This window comes from Triturus cristatus, chromosome 1_1 (genome assembly GCF_964204655.1).
Source record: "Triturus cristatus chromosome 1_1, aTriCri1.1, whole genome shotgun sequence".
Lineage (NCBI taxonomy): Eukaryota > Metazoa > Chordata > Amphibia > Caudata > Salamandridae > Triturus > Triturus cristatus.
The window spans coordinates 677,942,206-677,968,974 of NC_140579.1; the positions used below are offsets into that span (position 1 = coordinate 677,942,206).

General features: G+C 45.2%; 1 protein-coding gene across 2 annotated transcripts in view; it reads right to left on the minus strand.

Annotated features, from left to right (window-relative positions):
* The window catches only part of PSMC5 (proteasome 26S subunit, ATPase 5), a 321,232-nt gene that overhangs the window by 81,712 nt on the left and 212,751 nt on the right, over window positions 1-26,769 (minus strand). For both annotated transcript variants that reach the window (XM_085647065.1, XM_085647066.1), the window contains one exon: window positions 6,954-7,064. In XM_085647065.1, coding sequence (XP_085503191.1) covers window positions 6,954-7,064 — 111 coding nt within the window. The remainder of the gene's footprint in view (window positions 1-6,953; window positions 7,065-26,769) is intronic.

The following is a 26,769-nucleotide window of genomic DNA, read 5'->3' on the forward strand; positions in this document are numbered from 1 at the left end:
CCGAAGGCTCAAAAGCACCCTGCACCCAGCCGCCCGAGTGGCCCTGGCAGTGCCCTCTCTACACTAACCTACTTCCCCACTTGCCCTGAGTAAGTGACCAGGAGCCCAGCTCCCACAGCCGCGTGGCTTGCCAGACAGCAGCCACCAACCAAGGCCCCCCTATCCCTCATAGGATAACATTGGGCCGAACTCTCTCTGCACCCGGCCGTCCTGAAACCGCTGAGGGTGAACCAACTGTACCTACCTGACACTGGGGGACCCCTGAGTCCATGCCCGGAATTTCAACTCTACCAGCCGAGTACTTACCCTTAAACCGCTAACTTCGTTTTCCTCATAGGGTAACATTGACTGACTTTTTCTTCAAAAATCTTCTAAGTGTGAACTTTTCAAAACTGCAAAAATTCACCAAAAATCAGCCAAGTGACAAAAACGAATTTACTCACCTGCTCCTAGGTGAGCTCCCAGTGCTGGATCTTGGTGCCCAGCCCTGACTCTGAAAAGTGTTCACAACTATACTTACCTCTAACTCATTTTTCTCCCATAGGAAACCATTGTCTGCTTTTCTGTGAAATTTCTTCTAAGTGTCTACTTTTGCAAATTTGAAATATTCTTTTAAAATCGTACCATTTCTGCAAACGAAATTACTCACCTGCTTTTGATAAGGACCCCAGTCCTGGGTCTAGGCACCCAGTCCTGGATTACTAAAGTAACGATAAAGTACTCTACCTGCAATTTGAATTTCTTGCCATAGAGATCCATTGAATGTTTTCTGTGAAATATTTTCTAAGTGATAACTTTTGAAATAGCTAAATATTATTTAAAAATCATTACAGTTATTAAGTCGACTTTCATCACTTGATTCTGAATACTGACCCCAGGCTGGTTCTAGGAGCCAGACCTGGAATTCCAAAAGTAATCTGAAAAGTAATTTATTACAAATAACCTGAATTTACCATTGAGCTCAATGCATTGGTATGTTTAGGAAATAGGATTGTTTATTGCAACCAACTGTGACTGTTTACACAAATTTATTGCCTAAGACAAAAGTATTTATATTCAACCTCTCATTCTGAGAAAGTATATTTTTACTCCCTTTGTGGTTCTAAAAATAAAACAAGCATATATTTTATATATATAAACCATTGGCCTAGAGTTCAGTTATTGAGTGTGTGAAACCATTTGCTGACTGAGTGTGTACAATAAATGCTTTACACTGTCCTCTGGTACTGCCTTACTGCTCGACCAAGCTACCACTTTTGAGAGTAAGGTCATACCTAACTTTGACCTCTATCAGCCTCTGGGGGACTGTGGACTCTGTACACCCTGTACCTATTAGGGAACAGTATATACAGAGCCACTTTCTCACAACGCCTTCTTCTGACTCCTTCAAAGTTAGCTTCTTTTTCTATAGACTATTCCTCGTCCTGTTGGTCCTGCAAAATGACTTATGCTGATTGAAAACATGTGCTCTTTGACTGTCCCTCCCTTTCCCGTTTTTGGCTCCTAGTCTGGTCTCAAATTAATAAAATTTTCAATACCCAAACTCTTTTTTCTCCATCTTTTTTGGCTCCTTAGCACCTTCTTGGCCTCACCCATCTCCTAATCCCACTTTAATTGACTTATTATTAGCTATAGCCCTTCATTTAATAACTTCATTTAATAACTTCCAACTGGAAACAAGTTGAAAAAGTTACTTTCAAAGCCTGGTGGAATGCTGTTTGTTTTCATCATAGATTGGATACAAGCAATGTCTCTCCTCTATCCTTATCTATTAAAATAGATCTTTTATGGCTCCCTTTATCCACTTACCTGACTGATGTAGCTTCTAATTCCGCCATTACAGTGAACACTCCAGATGAAGTCAGAAAACCTCCATAAATCCTCTGTTGTCTTTTTAAGCTTAGTTCTAAATGTAGATTTTGGATGACTCCTTTTTCTTTTCAGTATTGTATCTTATGAATTTATGATTACAGTATATTTATTACAGTTCATGTATATGTTATAGAGTCTCAGATTCTGATAATACCTTTTATTTATATTGGATTTTCTTCCCCCCTTATCCCCCCTCTCCTTCTCTTGCTTTTTCCTGTTTATTATTAATAGGTTTGGTTGTTTAGACTTATTATATGGTGATTTTCCTATATAAAAAGTTACTTTTGTTTTGTATGCTACAATTTTTCTTTTCAATAAACTTTAAACTTAAAAAAAAAAACCTGCATTTCCATCATGCTTGGAGTTATTGAGTCTTATTATAAAGGTCTTTCGGAGCAAAAGCAGACCGCCATTTCCAGAACTATTAATCGCACGATAAACATAACGATTTCCATTAAATACTAGTTCCCGTTTCTCGTGCACACACAGATCCACTCCGTTACCTGCGCCACGGAGTCTGTGCAGAGATTCATACACAGCTCTGGTTAGTATCGCTAGCTCAGAGCATGCGCAGAAGTTAAGAAAAAAATAAAGAAAAAGGAGAGTGAACAGGTCTAGGGTGCTAGAGGCAGCAGGAAGTATGAGGGTAAATGATGCGGTTGTGGGCATGCTGGGATTCACGAATACAGACACCAATAGTTTGTTCCTGTGCGTTCTTTTCCCTGCACAGCATTATTATGGAGCAGCAGATGTCAGCTACAAAGTCAGCATTGGAATTCAAGACTCGTAACTAAGCGAGTGAGTGTTTTAACTTGTGTCTTGTTTTTAAACGTGGGTCTAAATGTTTTAATGCCTTTTACTTTTGTACTTGTAACTCTTCAATGTGGTTGGCTCTACAGCTTCAAGTGTATATAATAAAGTTTAAGAACTGCTTTTGAAAGAGAGCGGTGATTGGCACCTGCGCAAACTGCCATAAATCAGTGGAAGCCGACCGTATCTCCGGAGCGTGCACAGCATGCCCAGGCCATTCGGGTGAGCACATGATCACATTAGCCTTGATTGTAACGTGTTTTCTTTTCAAATCTCCAACTATGGTAAACAGCCAAGCGGCTGCAAAACCACAGAGCATAACTCATAGATAGCGGAGTCTTGTCACTGTAGAAATCCAGCCACCGGTCTCCAGCTGAAGAAAGGTGGACGTTTACAATTCACTCAAGATGCAAAGAGATATACTTGAATTGGACCCCAAAAGTGGAGAAGGTTTTGAAACCATTGGGATAAAGTGACCAATCCAATTTGTTCAGGAAAAATCTGGAACCCCAGTCTGCTACTGAGAGTGTGATACTGTGGAGATACTCTTGGGTCTAGCCTTCCCTACACCACCCTTCAATTTGTTAGTTTAATGTATAGTGGATATGTTGTTCATTTGTAAAAAGATACAACAATTTACCTTAGAATGGGCTAAACTTTATGTCGAAGGAGCTTGAAAGCATCTCCAAGCACTTTATATGATATTAAGTTTTTTCGGACAACCATTTTCATACAGTTCATATCTTGAGAAGGAGCACCACTTTTATAAGGTCTATTATGAAACACACACAAACAAAAATTGTGTAAGATGGGTGCTAGACTATTTTCATTTGGTTTATATCACAAAACCCAACCCTTGAAGGAGGGCAACCAGCCACTATATTGGAGTCTGCAACAATTGCTTGGCATGTGACATTAACATATGATCCAGATATATCAGTAGTCCAATGCTGTGCAATCTCAGTATCAACACTACTGGCTGAATGGGAGCAACTTGAATTGGAATCATTAGTTGTTTCACACACACTGTAGAAAGTGTCTGTGAGACTGATAAATGGTGTCAGATAGATGAACATCTTTCAGATCCATTTTTGTCACCCAATCTTCAGTCTGTAAGAAATTCCTCAAACAATATGCCTTTCCACTTTGAAACGCATGTATAGTCAAAATCATTCAATAGTTTTGTATCCATCATCAGACGATAACCTTCACCCTCCTTCTGAACGAAAAAGAAGTTGCTGTGAAAATCTTAAGAATGGGATGAAACTTTCTGCATGGAACCTTTGTAAAGCAATACTTGAGCTTCCTGTGTAATCAAATCTCTGTATATAACACTGAATACCATTGATAGCGGAGGACTTAGCTGAAGAGGGTGAGAATTAAACTCTAGTTTGTTCCATTGTATTGTGTGCTAAATCCATTGGTCAGATGTAATTAGCCCCCTGCCACCTCACCTTTTCGATTAAGAAAGGTTTAAAGTTATCCGTGTACCAGAATCATCGGGATAGCCCTCACCCACTTTCAAACATTCATCAAAATTAACTTGTTTGCAGAACAAATGGTGTGCATCTTGTTCTATCACGGACGCTAGCGGAAAGCCCACCTCTTGCAGTGGCACCTCTAGGCATGATTTATAGGTAGACCACACAATTAAATTAAATGATATTTAAACTGCTTAAGCACACTGTGAAGTAAACATTATTATGGTCTGTGGAAGGGGAAAGGTCTGAGTGTATTGAACACGCCTGTTCACCTCTTCACACCCCTCTCTTCTGTAGTCTCTTTGTTAGACATTCTTGCTCTTTTTCCCCTTGTATCTTTAGGAAACACTCATTCTGCAGATCTCAAACTTCATCTCTATCCTCTTCAGCAACCTCTTTTCACTGTGTCTTGCACATACTTGCACCCATCTCTTTCAGTTCACCAATCCTCCCACACACAATGTACCCACTCATTTCACTTTCACCCTGCAAATATTTTGACAGCTGTGTACCTCCTACACACTTTTGCACATAATCACAATTACAATTGGAACATCTGGCCATTGCACTTTGTTCTTTGCAGAGGCGCCAATGATCGGATAAGCATGTATTTCGAGCCCCAACCAACAGTCACTGTGAGATGTTCGCACTGCGTTCGGCCTAAGCTCCAGAGCTCTCAATCGTGGCCACCCATAACTTTTCATACGACACACTGTATATTAGTACAGTGGCAATGCAGCTGATTCCAGCACCAAGCTTATAGTTGTGCCTCAGTAAGGCTTTGTAACAAACTCTTTTTTGTTGCATCTTATGACATCTGTAAATTGAGCGTCTGTTTTCTGACCAGCTAGGTGGTGTGGTTTTATGAAAAATGCACCTGGGCACAAGTCATTTAATCTCACACGTGCCACCTGGATGTAAATATACAAATGAACGTGATAGTCACGTCATGATTTCTATGTTGTAGGAGTTATAAGCACTTTATGAGGCCTTTTCACTCTACACGTCACTGTAGTATTGCTTTACGTGGCAACATGCATTCTTAAGCATGCACGTTGAGGCCGGTCTGGATGAAAAAGCTTTATTTCCTGCACGTATTTGGATGTGGCAGTCTTTAATAACGGATGAATGAGGGTAAGCTGCCAGCTGCACCTCTGTAAGGCTTTTCTGGCAATAAGACACGTTTGTGCGTGGCATGATATTTTCAGACTGTGTTTTCTGACCAGCTGAGTCGGTTGGTTTTTTAAGTTTGCATGCAAGGCTCCCTCATTGACCGGGATATAACTGTTGCCAATGATTTTAAGGAGCAGTTCAACATAGTTGATTTATGCAGTGCAATAGGCATTTTTACATGAAAAAAACAAATAGTAAACCCTTTTGTGATTTGACACGATCGTCCGTACATTTCTTTAATGGATATTACAGACAGATACATTTCTCCCTGTATGATTATTGTATAAAGTCTTCAACCGGTTGAACCTAGATTTTTTTAGTTTTTTACACCCTACGACACAGATCTTGAGCTTAGCTCCTACCCTTTTGTTTTTTTGTCACCAAAAAGGCAAAATTATCCACATAGTTCCATGCTACACAATTCCACTTCCCAACTCCACACCACAGAATTAGACACCAAACCACATAATTCAACTCAACACAATTACACAACACATAAATCCAGTCTGCACCACAGAATCCCACACCATGCCACAAAATTCAACAGCACACCACACAATTAAACTCCACTACATACCACCCCAAATAATACCATTTTATATAATGAGACTCCATAACACATGATCTCACTCAATATAATCCCTATACACTCAATACCACATTACTATCCACAAAATTCCACACCACACCATGCCACAGAATTCCAAGAAAATGAGGTCGAACACAGGCTCCTGCAGCGAATGCTTTAAGTCCACTGAGCCACCAGACCCGGCTACCACATAATTCTGCTGCACACCATGCCACATAATTCCACTACCCAAATCCACACCACACTATTCCACAACTAACAATCTAACCTACATAATTCTACTGCACACCACATACATACACTCATAACACATGAGTAAAAGACATAATTTACAACACCAATACCTCTTACTCAAGGAATTGCGAGACCAATTTGCATGGCAAATGCTTAGGTTTTAGTGAACAAAAAAGTTTGCACACGACATAGTCCATGCACTGCCTCAGGCTAGAGCTTAAAACAAAAACCCTTTACCTACCTTAGCTTACAGACTAAGCTTCGAACACTAGGATAGGAAAAACTAAAGAGGCTTGTACAACATTAATTTAGGTGTGCTAATTATTGAAAATAGTATACAATATTTTATATTGTATATATGAATGCTCAAGGTACGTAATTCTAGTAAGCACTGAATAAATAGCCTTCAATTTCAGGTTATGCCAACATTAATTTGTGCTACAAATGTACAAAGCACTACTAAGACAAAAAACAGTATTAAATAGTCACAGAATTTAGTAAGTTTGAATTTAGATTTGCAAGCACACTATTTTCCAGGTATAAAATGTATGGAATCAAAGCACGGATACAAGCAGTCAAACTACCCATGGTAGATTACTGACGTTGAAATCATTTGAAGTTAAATATTTCACATAGGATTGCCAAATTTAGATACACATTAATATGATATGGCACACAGACAACAATCGCAAAGTCTGTAATTGTGTCAGATAATTTACAAATGCAGGATCAGATGGAAAACGTTTTTACATATAGCATAAAGAATGAAAAGGAAATGGGCATTTACTGCTTACCTTAACCTCTGCTCCAGAAGCTCCTGGCATGAGTTCTGCTATTTTACGCAAGTTTATACCCCTGGTCAGATTCATTTTTCTTGAATGAATCTTTAAAATATCCAGACGTGCCTACAAATAAAATAATGCATTTAAAATAAAAATCGCAAAAACTATGTTTCCAGAGACAAAGAGAACAAAAGCCTAACTATAGGCAGAACAATTTCAAGCATTTCTTCTCAACTACTTTGTTTATACTAGTTACTGAGGAAGTAAGGTAAGAAGCAGCCTTGCGAGGGCGTGATAGTTCATAAAAACAAAATCAGGGTTTCATGCCATGATATGACATTAGCTATAATTCACTTGTACAGCAATAGATCTTTTGTAGATTTAAAATAAATGCAAACCATTCCTCCTAAGGCTGGAAATCTTCATTGAAAAAAGCATTAACAAAATACATTCCTTAACCTACAACGTCCATAAAACTACTTGTTTGGGCCTTTTACTTGCCCATAGAGGCAGACTGTCCTGACCAGATTTAGTGTTTCAGATGCACGTTATTTATTACCAAGTAGGTGGAAAGAGCTCCATCTTGTTTTGTATTTTTTTTATTTTTTAAATAAGATTTTTTTTATTCGTTTTTTTAAGAGTTTAGATTCTCGAGGAAGACTTCACCTGTCAACGTGATTGCTACTTGGCATGGGTTACTCTCTCTCTCTGGAATCACACATCGCCCACTTCCTTCTACACCTCAAACTTTACATGCTTGGGACTTTGGCATGGAGTCAAGAGAAGGGTTCTGTGCCTGCCATAGTGGAAAAGTCTGAAAATATCTTTAGGGTTGTAAAACTTGCGACAATAAAAAAGATTTAGTGACATTCTGCACATAAAATTTATATATTGCGGCTCCCAGAACCATGCTCAAGTGGACTACGCCACAACTGCAAAAAATCTTTAGGAAAGGTGGAGGATTTGAATTTTTGCTTTAACTAATGTTTGATCTTCATCCTCTGGTGAGGAATCATTTAGGAGTACAGCTTACTCCTCTGGGAAAGCTTTTTGTGAGGGGCAAATTGTCAAATCAAACAAGCATTTACAATGCAATGGTCTCGGCAATATTATAGGTAAAGCTATTGGTATTGCTAATTTTTTTAATCATTTTTGTATCCCTAAATAAATGGCACTGTCATTTCTATTGGCATTAGCTTTTTTTTGCATAAGTGATACCTATTGCATTAGCAGAGAGAGAGTGAGGTAGTGAGATAGAGAGAGAGAGTGAGGTATTGAAATAGAGAGTGAGGTAGTGAGAGAGAGTGAAGTTTTTAAGTAGTGAGTGAGAGATAGTTACTGTGGTAGTGATATTGTGTTGCTGTGAGAAAGAGAGAGTTGAGTAGCGAGTTAGAGAGTGAGGTAGAGAGTTAGTGAGACAGAGTGTAGTATAGTGAGAGATAGTGAGGTAGTGAGAGATAGTGAGGTAGCGAGAGAGAGAGTGTTAGGGAGAGAGAGTGACGTAGTGAGAGAGCCAACCCCACACACATACAGAACCACCCACACAGAGTCACACACATACAAAGTGTATCACCCAGACATACATACAGAGCCACACATACAGAGTCAGCCAGACACAGATAGAGAGCTATCCACACAAATATTCAGAGCTACAGACATCCACATACCGAGCCACTGACTTACACATACAGAGCTAGCCAGAGACAGAGTCACTTAACACACATACCGAGCTAGCCACATAAAGATACTGAGCCATCTATACACACACACAGAGGCACCTATGCACTTATTGAGCTACACATACACTGAGCCACACACACGCACAGCTACACACATAGAACCACACAGACATACACAGACTTACACATACTGAGCCACACATACACAGAGCCACCAACACATACAGAGCCACACACACACACACGGAGCCACACAGTAACCTCAAAATTTGACACATTTACTTTTTGCTACTTCAAATGTCACCGCTACCATAGATCCAGTTGTAGAGTGCATCGATTAAACTATGAATACTGTGTTGAAGATGGAAAGACGCAGGCAATACCGCAGTTAGTTATTTATAGCAGCAGCGTTGCGTTATGATTCTTAAGCACAATTTAGAATAGTTCTACCATAATTTACGTTAAAAGCATAAAACGGCAATATACGTGTGACGTCATTCCCACCGGAAAATACCATAGGCTTGAATCTTCTGGCAATATTTACATCGTGTCCGTGGGCTCAATTAACTAGTAGTCCTTTAAAGGGTTTCCTTAATTAAAGGGGGTTAAATTAGCTGTAGATACTTCCACTTGCCAGTGAACTCGAAAGGAGGGTATTACAGCATTACAAGTTCAACCCACCTTCAGCTCTTCGCCCTCTGCGGCTCCTAGGCCCGTACGTGCCCAGGTGAATCCCAGAATGCAGCGCTGCTGGCCCCAGAGATCTGACGTACGTCACAACTATTAACTGGCCCGGGGCCGGAGTTTGAACTCCTGCGAATTCAGCTAGCATGTGATGTGTCCGAGGCCCAATTGGGCAATATTAAACGGTGTAATGACAACAGCTATTGCTTACAGTGCTTTGAAACATAAGTGAGGCACTATATAACAGTCAATTTGCAGGGTTCCCGCTAGGGCCACACCAGGAGGTTGACGGTGTCACAGATGACACAGGAAACACAACAGGTGCTCCGTCTCCCTGCATCACTTTATCAGGGTAATAAAACACGGCGGACTCCGTATCAAAAGCTGAAGAATTCCTTGGAGTACCTTACACCCACAGGGCCGGGAGTGTTCAGTCAAAGAGGTGCGCAAGAACAAAGGCGAGACACTGAGCGTCAGTAGCAGCCAGGATCAGATAGTATCTACGTTGGCTGGGAACCCGGGATTAGCAGTTGAAGCCTGCACACTGCCCCCACAGTAGCCCACAGGTCCAGAGTCAGACACCCCACTTCTGCACCACTCAAGGAGTCAAGACAGGGGGGGGGGACCTCACTAAGTGACATCACCCGGTACGTGCTCACATTTCCATCTTGTGGTCGGAAGTGCGGCCGCCAAGCCCCGCCGCCAGACAACTATATTACGTTTCGGGTTGTTTGCCCCCCATGGGGGCTCCTTCTGTGGCTATTGTTGGGAGACAAAGGCGCCCCTGTGAACTGTCTGCAGAGGCCCGGGGCCAGGAGATACAGGCCTGGGGGCACGGGCGTGTCTCAAAGTCGGCAAATCAATCAGGTTTACAACTTTGTCGCGAGAGCTCACATTTAAACACAAATCACAGATAAGATCTGCAGGCTGTAACTAGAAACAGGCAGCAAGCAGAAGGACCCCCTTAATGAATGTAAGTGGCTTCTACACCTGGGCTCCCTAAAGGAAGCAGCCTGGACTACCAAATTAGGTAGCTCAGCGAGCTAAGCACTCGCTGACGAGAAACGCAGGTAACAGATTCAAATCTCTACAAAGTTGTCCTTTTAATCTGTTAAATGTTGTTAAAATGAGTACACGAGCACTTTGCCAGGGCCGGTTTTGGTTCCCAGTCCGGCCCTGGATGGAATCAGCCTCAGCAAGCCTCTTTTGGCATCGGCATTATTATGTCATTTTGTGGTGTATGTCATGTACTTACTTATATTGGAGGGGGCGAGTACAGGTCAGGCGCTAGTCCTGCGAGAGTAAAGAGGAGCCATTGAAACAAAAGAGACCATGCGTGTTTTAAGTTTTTGGTTGCCAGCTTTCAGCACATGATGAAGTACTGTTTTATAGTTCGAGATTAAAATCCACTCTTTTTCCTATTTGTGTGGCCATCCTCACATAAATTGTCTGACAGCAGGCTGGGAGACAAAACTGTTATGAATCCTTAGCAAAATTTCAACAGTGGCTATAGTTCTGAATATTGCAATCCCAAACAGGACAGCCTGCTTCTCAGAGGCTTGATCTGCAGGGGTCTGTCTGTCTGTTAGAAAGTGTCTGCCCGTAGCATGGACTGCAATCTCACAGATGGGCCAATACGGCGGGTTGTGGACATCATTTGGGGAAGAGGTTAAACAGCTAGTTCACAATATTTCCTTGTGCAAGCATGTCAGTCCATCATTAAACTACAAAAATGATTGCAAAAATAACAGTGACATGTTTATAAAGTGGCATGTTTGTATAATATGAAGTTAAATTAACGTAAATAAGGGCGTAGCTTTATTTTAAATATTGCACTTACACTTAAAACAGAAATGAGGTCTTTTGCTTAATTACATAGGAATGGTTCAGAATGTAAACGAAATTACCACCAACAAACTTCACACGTGTTCAGTCACTAATATAAGGCTTCCAAGAAGTAGCGTACAACCCGCAGGTCATGCACTTCAGTGCCTCGTAATGTGTAGTAGACGATAGGCAATTAGTTTAGCCTGCCCCCACTCCCAAAAAAAAGGGGGCATGCATATTTCTTTAACACCAGTCTAGGTTTTAATGATGCCCCCCGAATTGTTTTACTATCAAGCATAAAAGAGTATCTCCTGCCCCTGCACATAAAATCATCTCTAATCTTACAACTCAATGGGGCATCGATGCTTTAGTCCCAGCAATTTCAATCAAAGCGAAAACAGAGACAAAAAACAGCGCAAGTCACATTTTAAAGCTAAACGCAGTTAAACCTTTTACTGCCTGTGTTTGTATGCCGGCGTTTTGAGCATTATCTGTATTCATGCACCTTGCTTAATGTAAAACCACGGGCCGCTCGCATGACCATAGACATTACAATTGCCCGACAACTTGAAACTCCATCCTGCACAAACGAGTTTCAGTACTGTTGGCTGTCACACAATAGCACTGGTAACCTCAATAGAAATACGTGCAGGTTAGTACCCGATGTGGAAGCAGGAGCCCGGTGACTATGTGGGAGAGGTAGAAGGGAGGGGAGAGTGAGAGCAGAGAGAGTGGGTAGAGGAGCAGGGAAAGAGACACAATAATGAAAGCATAACTAGCACGGCAGCCTCCGGTTTGACGGTGTTTGTTTAGCCAAAGCGCTGCAATATCTTCGGGTTGAGTTTCCGGTATTTAAAAAATTTAACAAAGAAAATAAGCAAAAAATCTGCAGAGCGAGCTGCAAGGCTCCTTATGTGTAGTGGACCAGTCACCATTTTAAACCAGCATCATTAGTCAATGTTAGCAAAGCCTGTGCCACGCTCTTGCGATCAGCTAACAACAATGCACGCGGGAGGCATACACAGCCGCGAGCGTTACCTGGGGTCGAAGAGGCGAGGCTGGCACAGGCCGGGGGCTCCTCCAGTCTTCGGGACACTAGGCTCCTGGTGAAGCTGCACGGAGAAGGAGCGGAGCAGCCCTTTCGGTTTCAAACGCACCTCTCGGCTCGACGCTGACATCCTGCTGGTCAGCCCCTCTCTCTAGCAGTGAAGGGGCTGAATGGAATCCCGGTTGCTGGAACATGCCTGGCTTATCAAACAAATCAAACAAGGAGCGAGGGGCGGTGGTGGTGGGGTGGGCAACACCGTGAAAAGTGGCGCGTGCATATTAAACATATGGTGGATGGAAGCTTCGAAACTCGTCCTAGGGCCTTGCTGATAACATCAGTTACAGAAGGTTCACAAAAACCTCGGAGCGTCTCCAAGACAATGGCTTCATTCCTCTGTCACAAGCAAAGTGCGTGATCCTTACGAAGTTCGTAATTCGAGCCGTTAGGGTCTATCGGATGGCTCGCACAATAGGGAAAACGCACAACGGAGGAAAAACAAGCACAGCGTGAAAACCCGGTGTGCAGGGCAGCGAGGACGCAGCAGGCGGGCAGCGCGCGAGAGCAACAGCAAGAAGATCCTCACGGCCAGAGGATAGATAAACAAGCATTTACAATGCAACGGTCTCGGCATTGTTAAAGTTAAAGCTATTGGCATTGCTCATGACAATGCCGTTTCTTGAAATGTTTTAAAAACAAAAACAAACAAAAATAATGTCATGAGCAATGCCAATAGCTCTAACTTTACCAATGCCGAGACCATTGCATTGTAAATGCTTGTTAAAAGTAATTGTCATTGTCTTTCTGGGTTGAGTTGGAATTCACTGCACGTTTTTTCCTAACCCTGAAGATAAGGGTAATTGTACCGCGTGTACCCCCCAGGCCCAGCCAGGGAGTCTCCTTTCTGACCCCCCCCCCCCCCCCCCCCCCCCCGCTGCTGCATGCTAAACGTGCATGGGGGCTGTTAGCTCAGCAATGCGATGCGTTTGTTCCAGGGGCTCTGCACACACATAAAAGACAATAAGGGGCTCATTAGTCAGTGGGCGCAGATTACCCTGCTGTGCTCACTCTGTAATCTCCCCTCGGGAGTGCCCCCTCCCCACCCAGTACTCACTAGTGATTTACAAACACCTGACCCGAGCAGTGCCCCTTCTATTCCGAACTTTGCATTTTCTGTCGCACACGCGCTCTCTAACTTAACTTTTTGCAGTGCCCGTACTTTTGCCCCCTGTTAGTCTCCGAGGATGGTCTAAAAAGCGTTGACGAGATAGGAGTCTCTGTAGCCCCTGCGACTTAAACGTTGCTGGAAAGGCCATCGAAGGCATTAAAACGCGGGTCAGCTTTGAACAGGCTGGAAAAGACCTCGTCCTTGAGTCCACATGGACACCAAATGTCAATTCGGAGCAGTGACAGTTGGGTGAAATACAGGGGAGTAGTTACCAGTGGTGCAGCAGGTGCAGTAGCACAGGGGCCCAGAGTCCTGGGGGCTCACTGAACGCTGCTGTATTTTAATAGCCCAAGTGCAGTCAAGGGGGACATTCTCCTTGCTTGCACCAGGTTTCCATGGCATCCTTGCTACACAATTGGTGACCAGTGTGTATGAACTGGGGCAGCCTTGCAGGCGCTGTGTGCACCGACCACTGTAATGCTGGCTGGCATCAACCGCATTAAATCCAGGAGACATCTAACGGACATCACGCCCTTCTTTACAAAAAAAAAAAAAAGTTTGCTTTTTATAGACTGTTTACATTCAGCACAGTTCCCAAGAATAGACTGGCCTAAGCAGTGCTTTCACCGCTGCTCCTCTTATTCACCGCTGCTCCTCTTAAGTTCTATTACTTTCACCCCTCAGAGGCGCTGCCGGCCATTTACATAGGCGATGGGTGTGTAAATATAAGTGATTATCGCAGCATGGGCAGCGCATTGTTTGGGGAGTTCAGACCATCAGCCGCAGAAAGGATTCCTCCAGTGAATGTCGTCCGAGCAGCCAGAGAGTCTGTGCAGGGCCCGGGGAGGCCTATTTAAGGGACGGCCCGGCGCGCCGCGGCCATTTCACCCCTCTGTGCTGCGCCATGTGGGACGCTCTCGCCCTTTGCTGTCTGCTCTCTCTCCTCCAGGAGGGCCGGACCCTGCCACTCTACCCCAGGCACAGGGTGTCCGCCCGGCACTGGGCCGCGGGAAGGTCCGAGGATGTGGGTTTCGGCGTGGACTACAATGACCTCGGCAGGGCGGACCCCCGGCTTCAGTGCCTGCACATGAGCCAGCCCTGGAGCAGCGGGCACCACAAGTTGGCCGCGCTGGAGGACAGCGCCCCCTTTAGGCTCCGGGTGCGCACTGCTGCCTCGGGACCCCCAGGCCCGTCTTTCCCCACCAGCATCTCTTCCAGTACATCAAGCGGATTTACAGCTGCTGTAAGCTGGGCTTCCCCTGCGAAAACGAAGTGGAGCCCTCGTGGGAGAAGGAAAGGGACAATGGGAAGTGGGGGTATGTAAGGGGGAGCAGCGAGGAGAGCAGAAACAAGAGCAGGCACACACCACCGCCTTTCTCCGAGGAGAAAGGCAGCGTCGTTTTCGGATTCGGGGGCGTGTTTTGCTGTTGTCTCCTCCCTGAGACTTTTCGCAAAAACCACGCCCCCCGATCCGAAAAGGACGGGGCCTGATCGGAGTGACTGACCTCTTCTCCAGTGGCTGGCCAGCATTTACGAGGCCAGCCAATGGAGAACAGGGGAGAAGAGGGGCTGGATCAAGCCCCTCTTCTCCAAGTCATTAAATCTCCGACTTCCGGTTCTGCCTTTCGGCAGACCGGTAGTCCTCGACCTAAAAATGGCGGATGGGAGCTTCCAAACTTTTTCGGATTCGGGGGCGTGTTCCTGCTGTTCTACAAGGGCGTGGCTAAAAAGTGGAAAGAACAGCAAGGAACACGCCCCCGAATCTGAAAAAGACGGAGCCTATTTGGAGGGACGGCTCTCTCCTCCAATGGCTGGCCTCCGTTTAGGAAGCCAGCCAATGGAGGAGAAGCAAAAAGAGAGGCGGGCTAAATAGCCACTCTAGGAAACATTAAATCTCCGACTTCCGGTTCTGCCTTCGGCAGACTGGTAGTCCTCGACCTAAAAATGGGGCTAAAAGTATAAATAGTATTGGCCAAACCTAGGCCATCATATCATTTTCAACGATCAGTTAAACTGGTGCCCGTTCACTCCAACAGACTTCTTCGCATGAACCATGCAAAAATTCTCATTCACCTCCAAGTCTCGGCAGGGACGCTCAACATTCTGTGATTCTGGGCAAATCACTTAATCTCCCCGTGCCTAACAAAAATTAACGTGTCAGTCTGTAACGTAACTGGTGCTCATGTAAAGCTCTTTGATACCTTCGGGTCTAGTTTGTGCTATATAAAACTCCACCAAAAAATAAAATAAAAAGTCGAGAAATAAATCATTATCCTATTGGCCAACTCCTCAACATTCAACTGGTTCTTCCCTAACAAGCTGGCAGATGCCCTCTGTTGACCAGCACTTTGTTGACAACCTCTATCTATTGAAGCCTAGGCCCATTGACTACTTTTCTATGTATATGTCATCTTCACAACAGTCTTCAACAACCTCTGCTCACTCAGACAAGAACCTAGCTGACAGAATTTCCTTCTTCCTCCAAGGAAGGGCAGATTACAATACACCTGCTGGTGGCACGAGATATCTCCAGTTAAGGAAAACATACAACTTATTCTAAAAGATGACCGTCAATCACATGGTGAGAGAAGAAACAAGGGAGACGAGGAAACCAACCATACACATGAATTTGACAGTGTGCATCTTTCTGTGGGAGACATGCCGTGTAGGATGAAGACTACTACTTTGCATCCTCCTCTGCTATGTCATTACAGCCAATTTTCTAGGTCATATAAGACCCAAATGCCTACGGAATTCCCCTATTCAAACCAATATGTGATGAGTGGCTGGTGAAGTAGTGCCTCCAAGAACACCTTTGCCTGCAGTAGCCAGGTTTTTACCAACCAGCCATTTGGAAGAAGAAATATTCAGGAGGCAGTAGAAATGGAAGTTTATAATGCAGAGGGGAAAATTCCATGACTGTCATACCAGATTAAGTCAGTGAGGATAATCCATCTATAGTTTCCCCCCAATTCCACAAACCCTTATTCTTCCCCATTATAGTCTGGATTTTTACAGTCTTAGAGAAAAAGAGCATCTACAATGTTTGATTTGTCTATGTGAGCCAATAAGAGGCAGAGTAACTGATCTCAGGTCTAAACTTAATGAAGCTTCTAGGAGAATAATGCAGGTATCTGAAAAAACAATGACCCACCCCCCTTACACACTGATGAGATTCTTCAAGTCATTCTGTGCCAACTGTATCAACTCACAAAAGAATTGGTATAAACCCTAAGCAGTACATGGAGTGCCAGAGGACAATGCAATGGATTGAAGTGGAAATATTTTTACAATTACTTTCTATCAAAGGCTGATGCTGTTCTGCTACTTGGGTAGCAAGAGAAAGGAAAATGCTACTTACCAGTATGCATCTGTTTTTGTCATGTAGAGCTGCAGATCCTCCCACTTAGCATTATATCGCCATCTGGTGTTGGGTTCGGATGCTTGCACCTTGTTGTCGTCTCGGAAGAGGTCTTTGTAGTCACGAGATAGGCGACTCCTCCCTTGGACGATAGTGCGCATGGGCATCGACTCCATCCTCCGATTGTTTTTCGCCATGATGGGAAATGATGGAGTTAGTAGAAAAGAAAGATGTCCGTGTGTGTATATCTAAGTAAGATAGTACTGGAACATATACAGGTCCCGGGGAGGTGGGTGGGCGTGTGAGGATCTGTAGCTCTACATGCCAAGAACAGATGCATACTGGTAAGTAGCATTTTCCGTTCGAGGCATATGAGCTGCAGATCTCACACTTAGCATAGACTGTAGAGCAGTATCTCCACTAGCGGTGGTCACCTATATCTGTTGCAGTAGTTTCAAAAAGTGTTGGCCTACAGAAGCTTGTTGCTTGGCTTGCACGTCAACACAATAGTGTTTAGTGAAGGTTTGTGTTGTAGACCATATGGCTGCCTTACAAATGTCTTCTAGGGGAATGTTCCCTAAGAATGCCATGGAAGCCCCTAGTTTGCGTGTTGAGTGCGCTCTAGGGGGAATTGTTAACGTGCGCTTGGCATTTTGGTAGCATATTTGGATACATTTAACGATCCATCTTGCAATCCCAGCTTTTGAGATGGAATTACCTTTATGCGGTGGAGAGAAAGTTACAAACAATTGTTTTGTTTTGGGAAAGGATTTAGTCCTGTCAATAAAAGAGTAGAGCTCTTTTGACGTCTAGGGTGTGAAGAGCTCTCTCTGCTACGGAGTCCGGGTTTTGAAAAAACACTGGTAGCTCCACAGATTGATTAAGATGAAATGCAAAAATGACTTTAGGTAGGAATTTTGGGTTTGTTCTGAGAACCACTTTGTTACGATGAATATGTAAAAATGGCTCTTGTATGGTTAAAGCCTGGATCTCACTTACCCTCCTGAGAGAGGTGATTGCAATAAGGAAGGAATATGCTACTTACCAGTATGCATCTGTTCTTGGCATGTAGAGCTGCAGATCTATACACTGTGCATAGATCGCCATCTGGTGTTGGGCCCGGATGTTTGCAGTTTGTTTTTCCTCTTGGAAAGTCTTTGGAAGTCACTAGGTCGGTGACTCCTCCTCTGGTTAGTATTGCGCATGGGCTTCGGCTCCATCCTCAGATTGTTTTTCGCCAGCAGGGAAAGATGGAGCATAGTAGTAACAGTAAAGAAACCCATGTGTATTGTATCTAAATAAGATAAGACAGGAACGGATACAGGTAGCCGGGGAGGCGGGTGGGTGTGTATAGATCTGCAGCTCTACATGCCAAGAACAGATGCATACTGGTAAGTAGCATATTCCGTTCGAGGAATATGAGCTGCAGATTATACACTGTGCATAGATTATATGGCAGTACCCAACCCTAGCGGCGACCACCGGCATCCGTTGCAGTTGTTTGAAACAGTGTTTTTAGTACAGCTTGGCCCACACTAGCTTGTTGCTTGGTTTGCACATCTACACAGTAATGTTTTGTGAAGGTGTGCGGTGTTGACCATGTCGCTGCCTTGTAGATGTCATCTAGTGGTATGTTCCCTAGGAAAGCCATAGAAGCCCCTATCTTCCTTGTAGAGTGGGCTTTAGGGGGAACCGATAGCGTTCGTTTTGCTTTGTGGTAGCAAATCTGTATGCATTTTACAATCCACCTAGCTATCCCTGATTTAGAAATAGGGTTGCCTTTGTGTGGTGGGGAGAAGGAGACAAATAGCTGTTTGGTTTTCCCAAAAGGTTGTGTCCTCTGGATGTAGTAAAGTAAAGCCCTTTTAACATCCAGTGTGTGTAAAGCCCTTTCCGCAACTGTTTGGAGTTGCGAGAAAAAGACTGGTAATTCTACCGACTGGTTTAGATGGAATGGAGAAATGACTTTGGGTAGAAATTTGGGGTTGGTGCGGAATACAACCTTGTTGTGATGCATCTGGAGAAAAGGTTCCTGTATAGTGAGTGCTTGTATTTCACTAACCCTTCTGAGGGAAGCGATGGCCACCAGAAAAGCTGTTTTCCATGTGAGAAATTGCAGCTCGCATTTATGTAATGGTTCGAAAGGGGGTCCCATTAACCGTGTGAGGACTATGTTCAAGTTCCAGACAGGTGAGGGTGGCACTCTGGGTGGAATTACTCTTTTGAGGCCTTCCATAAAGGCCTTGATGGCAGGCACAATGAAAAGTGAGAGGTGCTGCCTGTTCTGTAAATAAGCAGCAATTGCAGCGAGGTGTAACCGAATGGAAGTATATGCTAGGTTACACCTTTGTAAATGGAGTAAATAACATATAATGTGCTGTATGGATACATTTAAAGGATTGATTGTGTTGTTGTGGCAGTAAACAACAAATCTTTTCCACTTTGCTGCATAGCACGCTCTAGTAGTAGGGCGTCTAGCTTCCCTGATAATGTTCATGCAATCAGGGGGAAGGTTAAGGTATCCGAATTCTAGGACCTCAGGAGCCAGATCGCAAGGTTGAGCTGAGCTGGGTCCGGGTGCCTGATCTCTCCATGGTTCTGGGTTAGGAGGCATGGTGAGAGGTGTAGCTTTTGGTGTGGTACCACTGAGAGTTCCAGCAGCATGGTGTACCACAGTTGTCTGGCCCATGTTGGAGCTACTAGGATCAGAGTTAGGGAATGCTGTTGTAGCTTTCGCACCACTAATGGAATTAGTGGGAGAGGTGGAAAAGCGTATGCAAATTTGTTTGACCAGTTCATCCATATCACATTGCCTTTGGACAATGGGTGTGGATATCTGGCGGTGAAGCTTGGGCATTTTTTGTTTTTGTGGGTGGCGAATAGGTCTATGTGTGGATGCCCCCACTTCTGAAAGAACGGGTGAAGAACTTGTGGGTGAAGTTCCCACTCGTGGATCTGCTGTGTCTGTCTGCTGAGCAGATCTGCCACGATGTTTTGGACTCCTGGGACGTGTTGGGCTAGGAGAAAAATCTTTTGTGGAATTGCCCATCTCCATATGCTCTGTGCTAACCGAGAGAGCTGTGGAGAGTGTGTGCCCCCCTGTTTTTGAATGTAGTATATGGCAGTCATGTTGTCTGTGCGAATGAGGACTGCCTTGCCTGAAATCTGCGTCTGGAAGGATTTTAGGGTGAGGAAGATCGCCAGTAACTCCAGATGGTTGATGTGGAGTAACTTCTGTTGTGGTGTCCATGTGCCTTGTGCTGTGAGATGTAACAGATGAGCTCCCCAGCCGGAGAGTGATGCATCTGCTGTTAGGATTATTTGTGGGACCGGTCCAGGAACTGTCGACCTCTGGAAAGGTTTGTGGTGTTCCACCACTGCAGAGAGCGATGGGTGCGACCGTCTACCAACACCAGATCTGTCAGTTATCCCTGGGCCTGGTTCCACTGGCGTGCTAAGCACTCTTGGAGTGGACGCATTTGGAGTCTTGCATGGGGCACTATAAAGATGCAAGAGGCCATCATCCCTATGAGCTGCATAAACACTCTTGCTGGGAGAGTGTTGACATAGGAATTTTTGACGCAGAGCCTGTATTTTTGCAATCCTAGCAGGATTGGGATAGGCTATGGCTTTTGAGGTGTCTATGGTGGCTCCGAGATATTGTTTTGTGTGTGATGGTACCAGGTGGGATTTTTGATGGTTCACCGTGAAACCTAGCTGGTGAAGTAATCGGACCGTAGCGGCGGTATGTTGCACACATTGTTGGTAGGACGTGGCTTTTATGAGCCAATCGTCCAGATACGGGAAGACGTGAATGTGCTGTCTTCTGAGGTGTGCAGCCACTACTGCCAGGCACTTGGCGAAAACCCTTGGTGCTGTTACCCCGAACGGGAGCACCTTGAACTGGTAGTGTTGTCCGTCCACCACAAAACTGAGGTACTTTCTGTGAGCCTGGTGTACTGGAATGTGAAAGTATGCGTCTTTCAAATCCAGAGTGGTGAGAAAAACGCTCTGGTAGAGGAGTGGAAGAACCTGTTGAAGGGTTACCATGTGAAAATGGTCTGTATGTATGTAGGTGTTTAGAGGTCTGAGATCTAGGATAGGTCGTAGAGTCTCGTCCGTCTTTGGAATCAGAAAGTACAGGGAGTAGACCCCCAAATTTTGTTGATTTATAGGGACCTGCTCTATTGCCCCTTTTTGCAGGAGGGAGATCACCTCTTGTGTTAGTAGCGCAGTACGTTCTTGAGACATAGGGCGGTGCCTGGGTGGAATGTTGGGGGGGGGGGGGGGGGGGTAGATGTTAATTCTAGGCAATACCCTGAGTGAATAATTTGTGTCACCCATCTGTCTGAGGTGATTGTCTCCCAGACGTGAAGGAAATGTTGTAGTCTGCCCCCGACCGGAGTGGAATGGTCTGGAAGGAGCGGGGGAAAAGTCATTGGGCAGGAGGTGTGGCAGAGCGGGCGGTATTTGTCTTGCCTCTGCCCTTATTATTATTGCCTCTGTATCCGCCTCTTTGATAACCCTTTGTGAAGGTAGATTGAGGAGGGGATTTGTAGGACATGGATGCACTATCCGAGGAGTAGCTTCTGCCCGTGCCCCGAAAGTAAGAGCGGCGAAAGGAGCGCCTGGGAGTATGTGACTGCAGGGATCCCATGGATTTGGCCGTGTCTGTATCTTTTTTCATTTTTGAGGGCTTTGTCTACTTTGGGGCCAAATAGATGATCTTGGTCGAATGGGTGGTTTAATATAGAGGCTTGTACCTCCGGTTTAAACCCTGAAACTCTGAGCCAGGCATGGCGACGGAGAAGGACACTGGTGTTTATGGCCCTGGAGGCTGTATCTGCTGCATCTAGGGCACAGTGTATCGAGGTATTAGTTATTGTTTTCCCCTCTTGAATCAGTTCATTAGCCCTAGTCTTGTACTTTTCAGGGAGATGGTGCATGATGGTCTCTAGCTCATCATAGTGCGTCCTGTCGTATCAGGCCAGCAGTGCTTGCGTATTGGCGATACGCCATATATTGGCAGCTTGTGACGCAGTGCGCTTCCCTGACGCGTCTAGGAGCTTGGACTCTTTGTCAGGTGGGGGTGCTTCGCCTGACGCCTGAGAATTTGAGCGCTTCCTAGCTGTAGATACCACTAGGGAATCCAATGGTGCAGGGCCTTTAATGTAAGAAGGGTCTGTGGGGGCGGCTTTGTATTTCTTCTCCATACGAGGATTTAGGACCCTGGCCCTGACTGGGTCTTTAAAAACCTCAGGGGCATGTTTAATTACGCCCTTTAGCATAGGTAGAAGACCTATGTGCATCGTCAAAGGTGTCTAGGAGAAAATTCTCCTCCACTGGGTCAGTATGTGACTCCACCCCGTGGTAGTGTGCCGCCCGTTGTAACAAATGGTGAAAACCCAGAGCTAGGAATATCGCTAGTAGTTCCAGATGATTGATGTGTAGCACTTTTTGTTGAGTGGTCCATTTTCCCTGAGCTGTGTGGGCTAAGGGATGGGCTCCCCACCCTGTCAGTGATGCTTCTGTTGTTAGGACTATCTGTGGAACAGGCACGAGGAACGGCCGCCCTTTGGACAAGTTTTTTGTGTTCCACAACTGCAGAGAGCGATGTATGCGGCTGTCTACCAACACCAGATCTGTAAGTTGTCCGCGAGCCCGATTCCATTGATGGGCCAGACATTCCTGTAAGGGACGCATTTGAAGCCTTGCGTGAGGTACGATGAAAATGCAAGATGCCATCATGCCTATGAGTTGCATGAACACTATGGCTGGAAGAGAGTGTTGGATTTGAAATTTGGTGATGAGAGCTTGTATACTGGCCCTCCTGGCTGAGCTGGGATATGCTAGAGCTGTGGAAGTATTTATTGTGGCCCCCAGGTATTGCTGTACATGAGAGGGCTGAAGGTGCGACTTGGTATAGTTGATTGTGAACCCCAAGTTGTGTAGTGTTTGGATGGTTTGATGTGTGTGTTGGATACACTGGTTAAATGATCTGGCTTTTATTAGCCAGTCGTCCAGATACGGGAAGACATGGATCTGTTGTCTCCGTAGGTGTGCTGCTACTACTGCAAAGCACTTGGTAAACACTCATGGAGCAGTGGTGACCCCGAATGGAAGGACCTTGAACTGATAGTGTTGTCCGTCCAGTACGAACCTTAGATACGTCCTGTGCGCAGGATGTATGGGAATGTGGAAGTAGGCGTCCTTGAGATCTAGTGTGGCAAGGAAGTCTCCTTGTAGTAGTAGTGGAAGCACCTGTTGGAGAGTGATCATGTGAAAATGATCCGAGTGTATATACTGATTGAGGGGTCTGAGGTCGAGAATTGGCCATAGGGTCCAGTCCTTTTTGGGGATTAGGAAATACAGGGAGTAAACCCCTGTTCCCTGGTGTAGTAAGGGGATTGGCTCTATGGCGTGTTTTTGAAGCAAAAACCTCTTGTTTCAAAATTGTAAGATGGTCTGTGGACATTGGACGCTGTCTGGGTGGTATGTTTGGGGGGGGTGGGGTGGGTGGGGGGTAACTGTAAGTTCCAGGCAGTAACCATATTGGATAATTTGTCTTACCCACCTGTTTGTTGTGATGGAGTTCCAGACAGATAGGAACTGTGTTAATCTTCCCCCGACCGGAGTGGAATGGTCTGGGGGGAGTGGAGGGAAGTCACTGTTTAGCAGCAGGGGAGGTACGAGTGTTGTTACCTCAGCCTCTCCCTTTACTGTTGTTACCTCTGTAACCTACTCTGAAATATCCTCTATTGGGGAGGGGTGGTGTTTTTAAAGGAAGATGAGCTATCTGTGCCCACGTTCTTGGAGGCTCCTCTATAAAAGGAGCGACGAAAGGAGCCACGTGTTTGCGGAGACTGCAACGCTCCCATGGACTTAGCTGTCTCTGTATCTTTTTTCATTTTTTCAAGAGCAGTGTCCACAGCCGGCCCAAAAAGTTGGTTTTGATTGAACGGCTGATTTAGAATGGTTGTTTGGATCTCCTGGTTGAAGCCTGAAATGCGCAGCCAGGCATGTCTTCCGAGCAGTATACTAGTATTGACAGACCTAGCGGCAGTGTCCGCTGCATCAAGAGCACATTTAATTGATGCTTGGTGATTAGTTTGCCCTCTTGGATTAGGTCATTTGCTTGAGTCTTATACTGGTCAGGCAAATGCTGTAATAGGGTTTCCAGCTGGTCATAATGGGCCCTATATCTAGCCAGCAGTGCTTGAGTGTTGGCTATGCGCCAGTGACTGGCCGCCTGCGCAGCTACCCTCTTGCCAGATGCGTCTAACAATTTAGATTCTTTATCAGGGGGCGGTGCGTCCCCTGAGGTTTGTGAATTAGCTCGCTTTCTAGCATTGAACACTATTAATGAATCTAGAGGCATCTGACCTTTGATGTATGCAGGATCGTCAGGGGCAGGTCTATATTTCTTATCGATCCTGGGATTAAGAATCCTGGCCCATACAGGATCTTTAAATATGTTGAGAGCATGCTTAATCACCCCTTTAATCATTGGCAATATTTGTACAGTCTTCTGGGACTGTTCAAATGTGTCTGGAAAAAAATCCTCCTCTGGTGTGTCTGAGTGCATGTGCACCCCATGAAATACAGCAGCCCTACTGATGAGTTGTCCAAAACCAATATTATCATCTGGAGGAGATGGTTTTGTTGGGTATGGTTGGGGGCTTGGGAGGTCTGGGGGATCTATTAGATCTTGTAATCCCAATCATCTTGTGGTGGGTCAGCTGGATCGGTGAACGGGACATTAGGGTCACCACCCACCCCAAGGTCATCATCATAATCGTCTGGAGGTGGTGTATGTGGTGAAGTTGTTACAGGCTGAGGCGGTGTAACAGGTTTGGGGAGAGGGGGGGGTGTTAGATGGAAGGACAGGAGAAGGTGGCATAGGTGATGTGGCACAGTCCTTCACAGGCACTGGAGGGGTTTGTGCTGTGTCTGATTTCCTCTTCTTGCATGGCACAGCTGTGACATGTCCTGGTTTAGGGTTGGTATAGATCTTTTTCTGTTTAGGATCAACAGGATCCGGATGAAAAAGTTCCTCCTCCTCCTCAATAACCGGTTTCGGCGCCAATTTTTTCGGCTCCGAGCTGGGCTGTTGCCAACTCTTTTGCCCTTTGGCCTTAGGAGGCGTGGAGGAATCCTTAGGCTTTGGTTTAGGAGCCGTGGCGTGATATTTAGAGGTGTTCGACGCCGGCTTATCCATGGGCTTCGATGTTTGAGGCCGGTTTGTCTTTGGAAGTGGAAGGAATCAGAGCCGATTTCGTAGCAGAGTGTTCTTTTGGCTTCGGTGCCGAAGGTGCCGGTGGGACTAGTACGTGCGGTTTGCTCGGTCCCGAGCTACCGGAAGGCTTGTCTTTTTTCTTCGGAGACGGGCCTGGAGGTAGGGCTTCTGAAGTGTGTTCTCGGTCACGACTGGGGCCAATAGGCGAAGTTTTGACCGGTGCCTTCTGCTTTGGTGTGGGAGTTGGGGTAGGGGCAGTAGTAATCACTCGTTGCCCAGGAGTGATGGGGTCGTCTGAGTCTTCTGCCTGACACGATTTGGAGATCTTCGGAATCTTCTTCTGGGACATCTGGGCCTTCATCGAATATGTCCACCGGTTCCGGAGCTGGTCTCTGCGCCATGACGTGTCTTCGAGCTCGACGATCTCGAATGGTTTCTTTGATCGAAAGGAAGCGCAGGCTGGGCAGTTGGACTCGTCGAGATCTGGCGAGAGGCACAGGTCACAGACCTTGTGATGGTCACTGCGTGGAAATTTTGCTCCACACTGGGGGCATTTTTTGAAAAGCGTCTTTTCCATGAGCCGTAGGCCTTATGGCGTCGATAGGCCCAGCGGCCCGCGTCGACTGGAATCAAAGCGATGAAAGGTGCGTCGAGATTTCGAGGTTGTCTAGTCAATTGGAAAAGTTTGTAAAAGTTTTGCGCATCGAAAAGTTTGAAAACTAAAGTTTCGAACTGGTGCGCAAAAATTGCATCCGAACCCAATGGCGGAAAAAAACAATCTGAGGATGGAGTCGATGCCCATGCGCACTATCGTCCAAGGGAGGAGTCACCTATCTCGGGACTACAAAGACTTCTTCCAAGACAACAACAAGGTGCAAGCATCAGAGCCCATCACCAGATGGCGATCTAATGCGAAGTATGAGATCTGCAGCTCATATGCCTCGAACATTACAATTTAATTGATTGTGGGACATTGAAGGAAAACATAAGAGGGAGCCTGCAATGTATTTTAGTATGATCAAGGGACTGTCGGAGAATTTTAACGCAAAATGAGACCGGGGAGCAGACCTTTAAAATCAGCTTTTTATATTGTTCCTCAGTATTAACATGTTAGCAGCCACTATATTGTACAACACCGCTCTGACACCTCATACCCAAGGGTATGAGTGATTTCATCACATCTAACAAGGAGGCCTAGCTGCAGCTCGTTCAGGGTCCGCACAGCATGCACATCAAGTGCCTCTGCATGCTTCTGTACAGCATAGAGTGATGCTTGGCTGGCGGCTTAAACCATCCTACCATCTGACACTGTTTGAGCCTGGTGCTCGCTGCCTCCTCTAATAAGAGTTCAACGACATTATGGCAGCCATCAAAGGGTGGGTTTGTGAGAAATTGGCCTGGTATATGCTGTCCGCTAGTGATAGTGGGCACCTTGCACCAGTCCAAACAACCCCTTAGAGATGATCGGTTAAAGAACCTTATTTGAAAGCTATCCAAGTGGTAGCTATGGAGAGCAGCCTTCAGGCTAAGTCTTGGAGGAATGTAAAGCAGCTTGTTTTACCAGTCTATAATCTCTTGAATGACCCAATGAAAGGAGAACCACACCAGGTGTATATATGTATATATGTATATATGTATACATGTATATATGTGTGTATATATATATATATATATATATATATATATATATATATATATATATATATATCTATATATATATATATCACTGAGCAAAAATGACAGTGGGAGCTCCTTAGCCAGCTGGTGCCCGCGTCGAGACCAGGACAGGGTCTCGTACGAAATCTTACTCGAAGATGAAGTACACGGC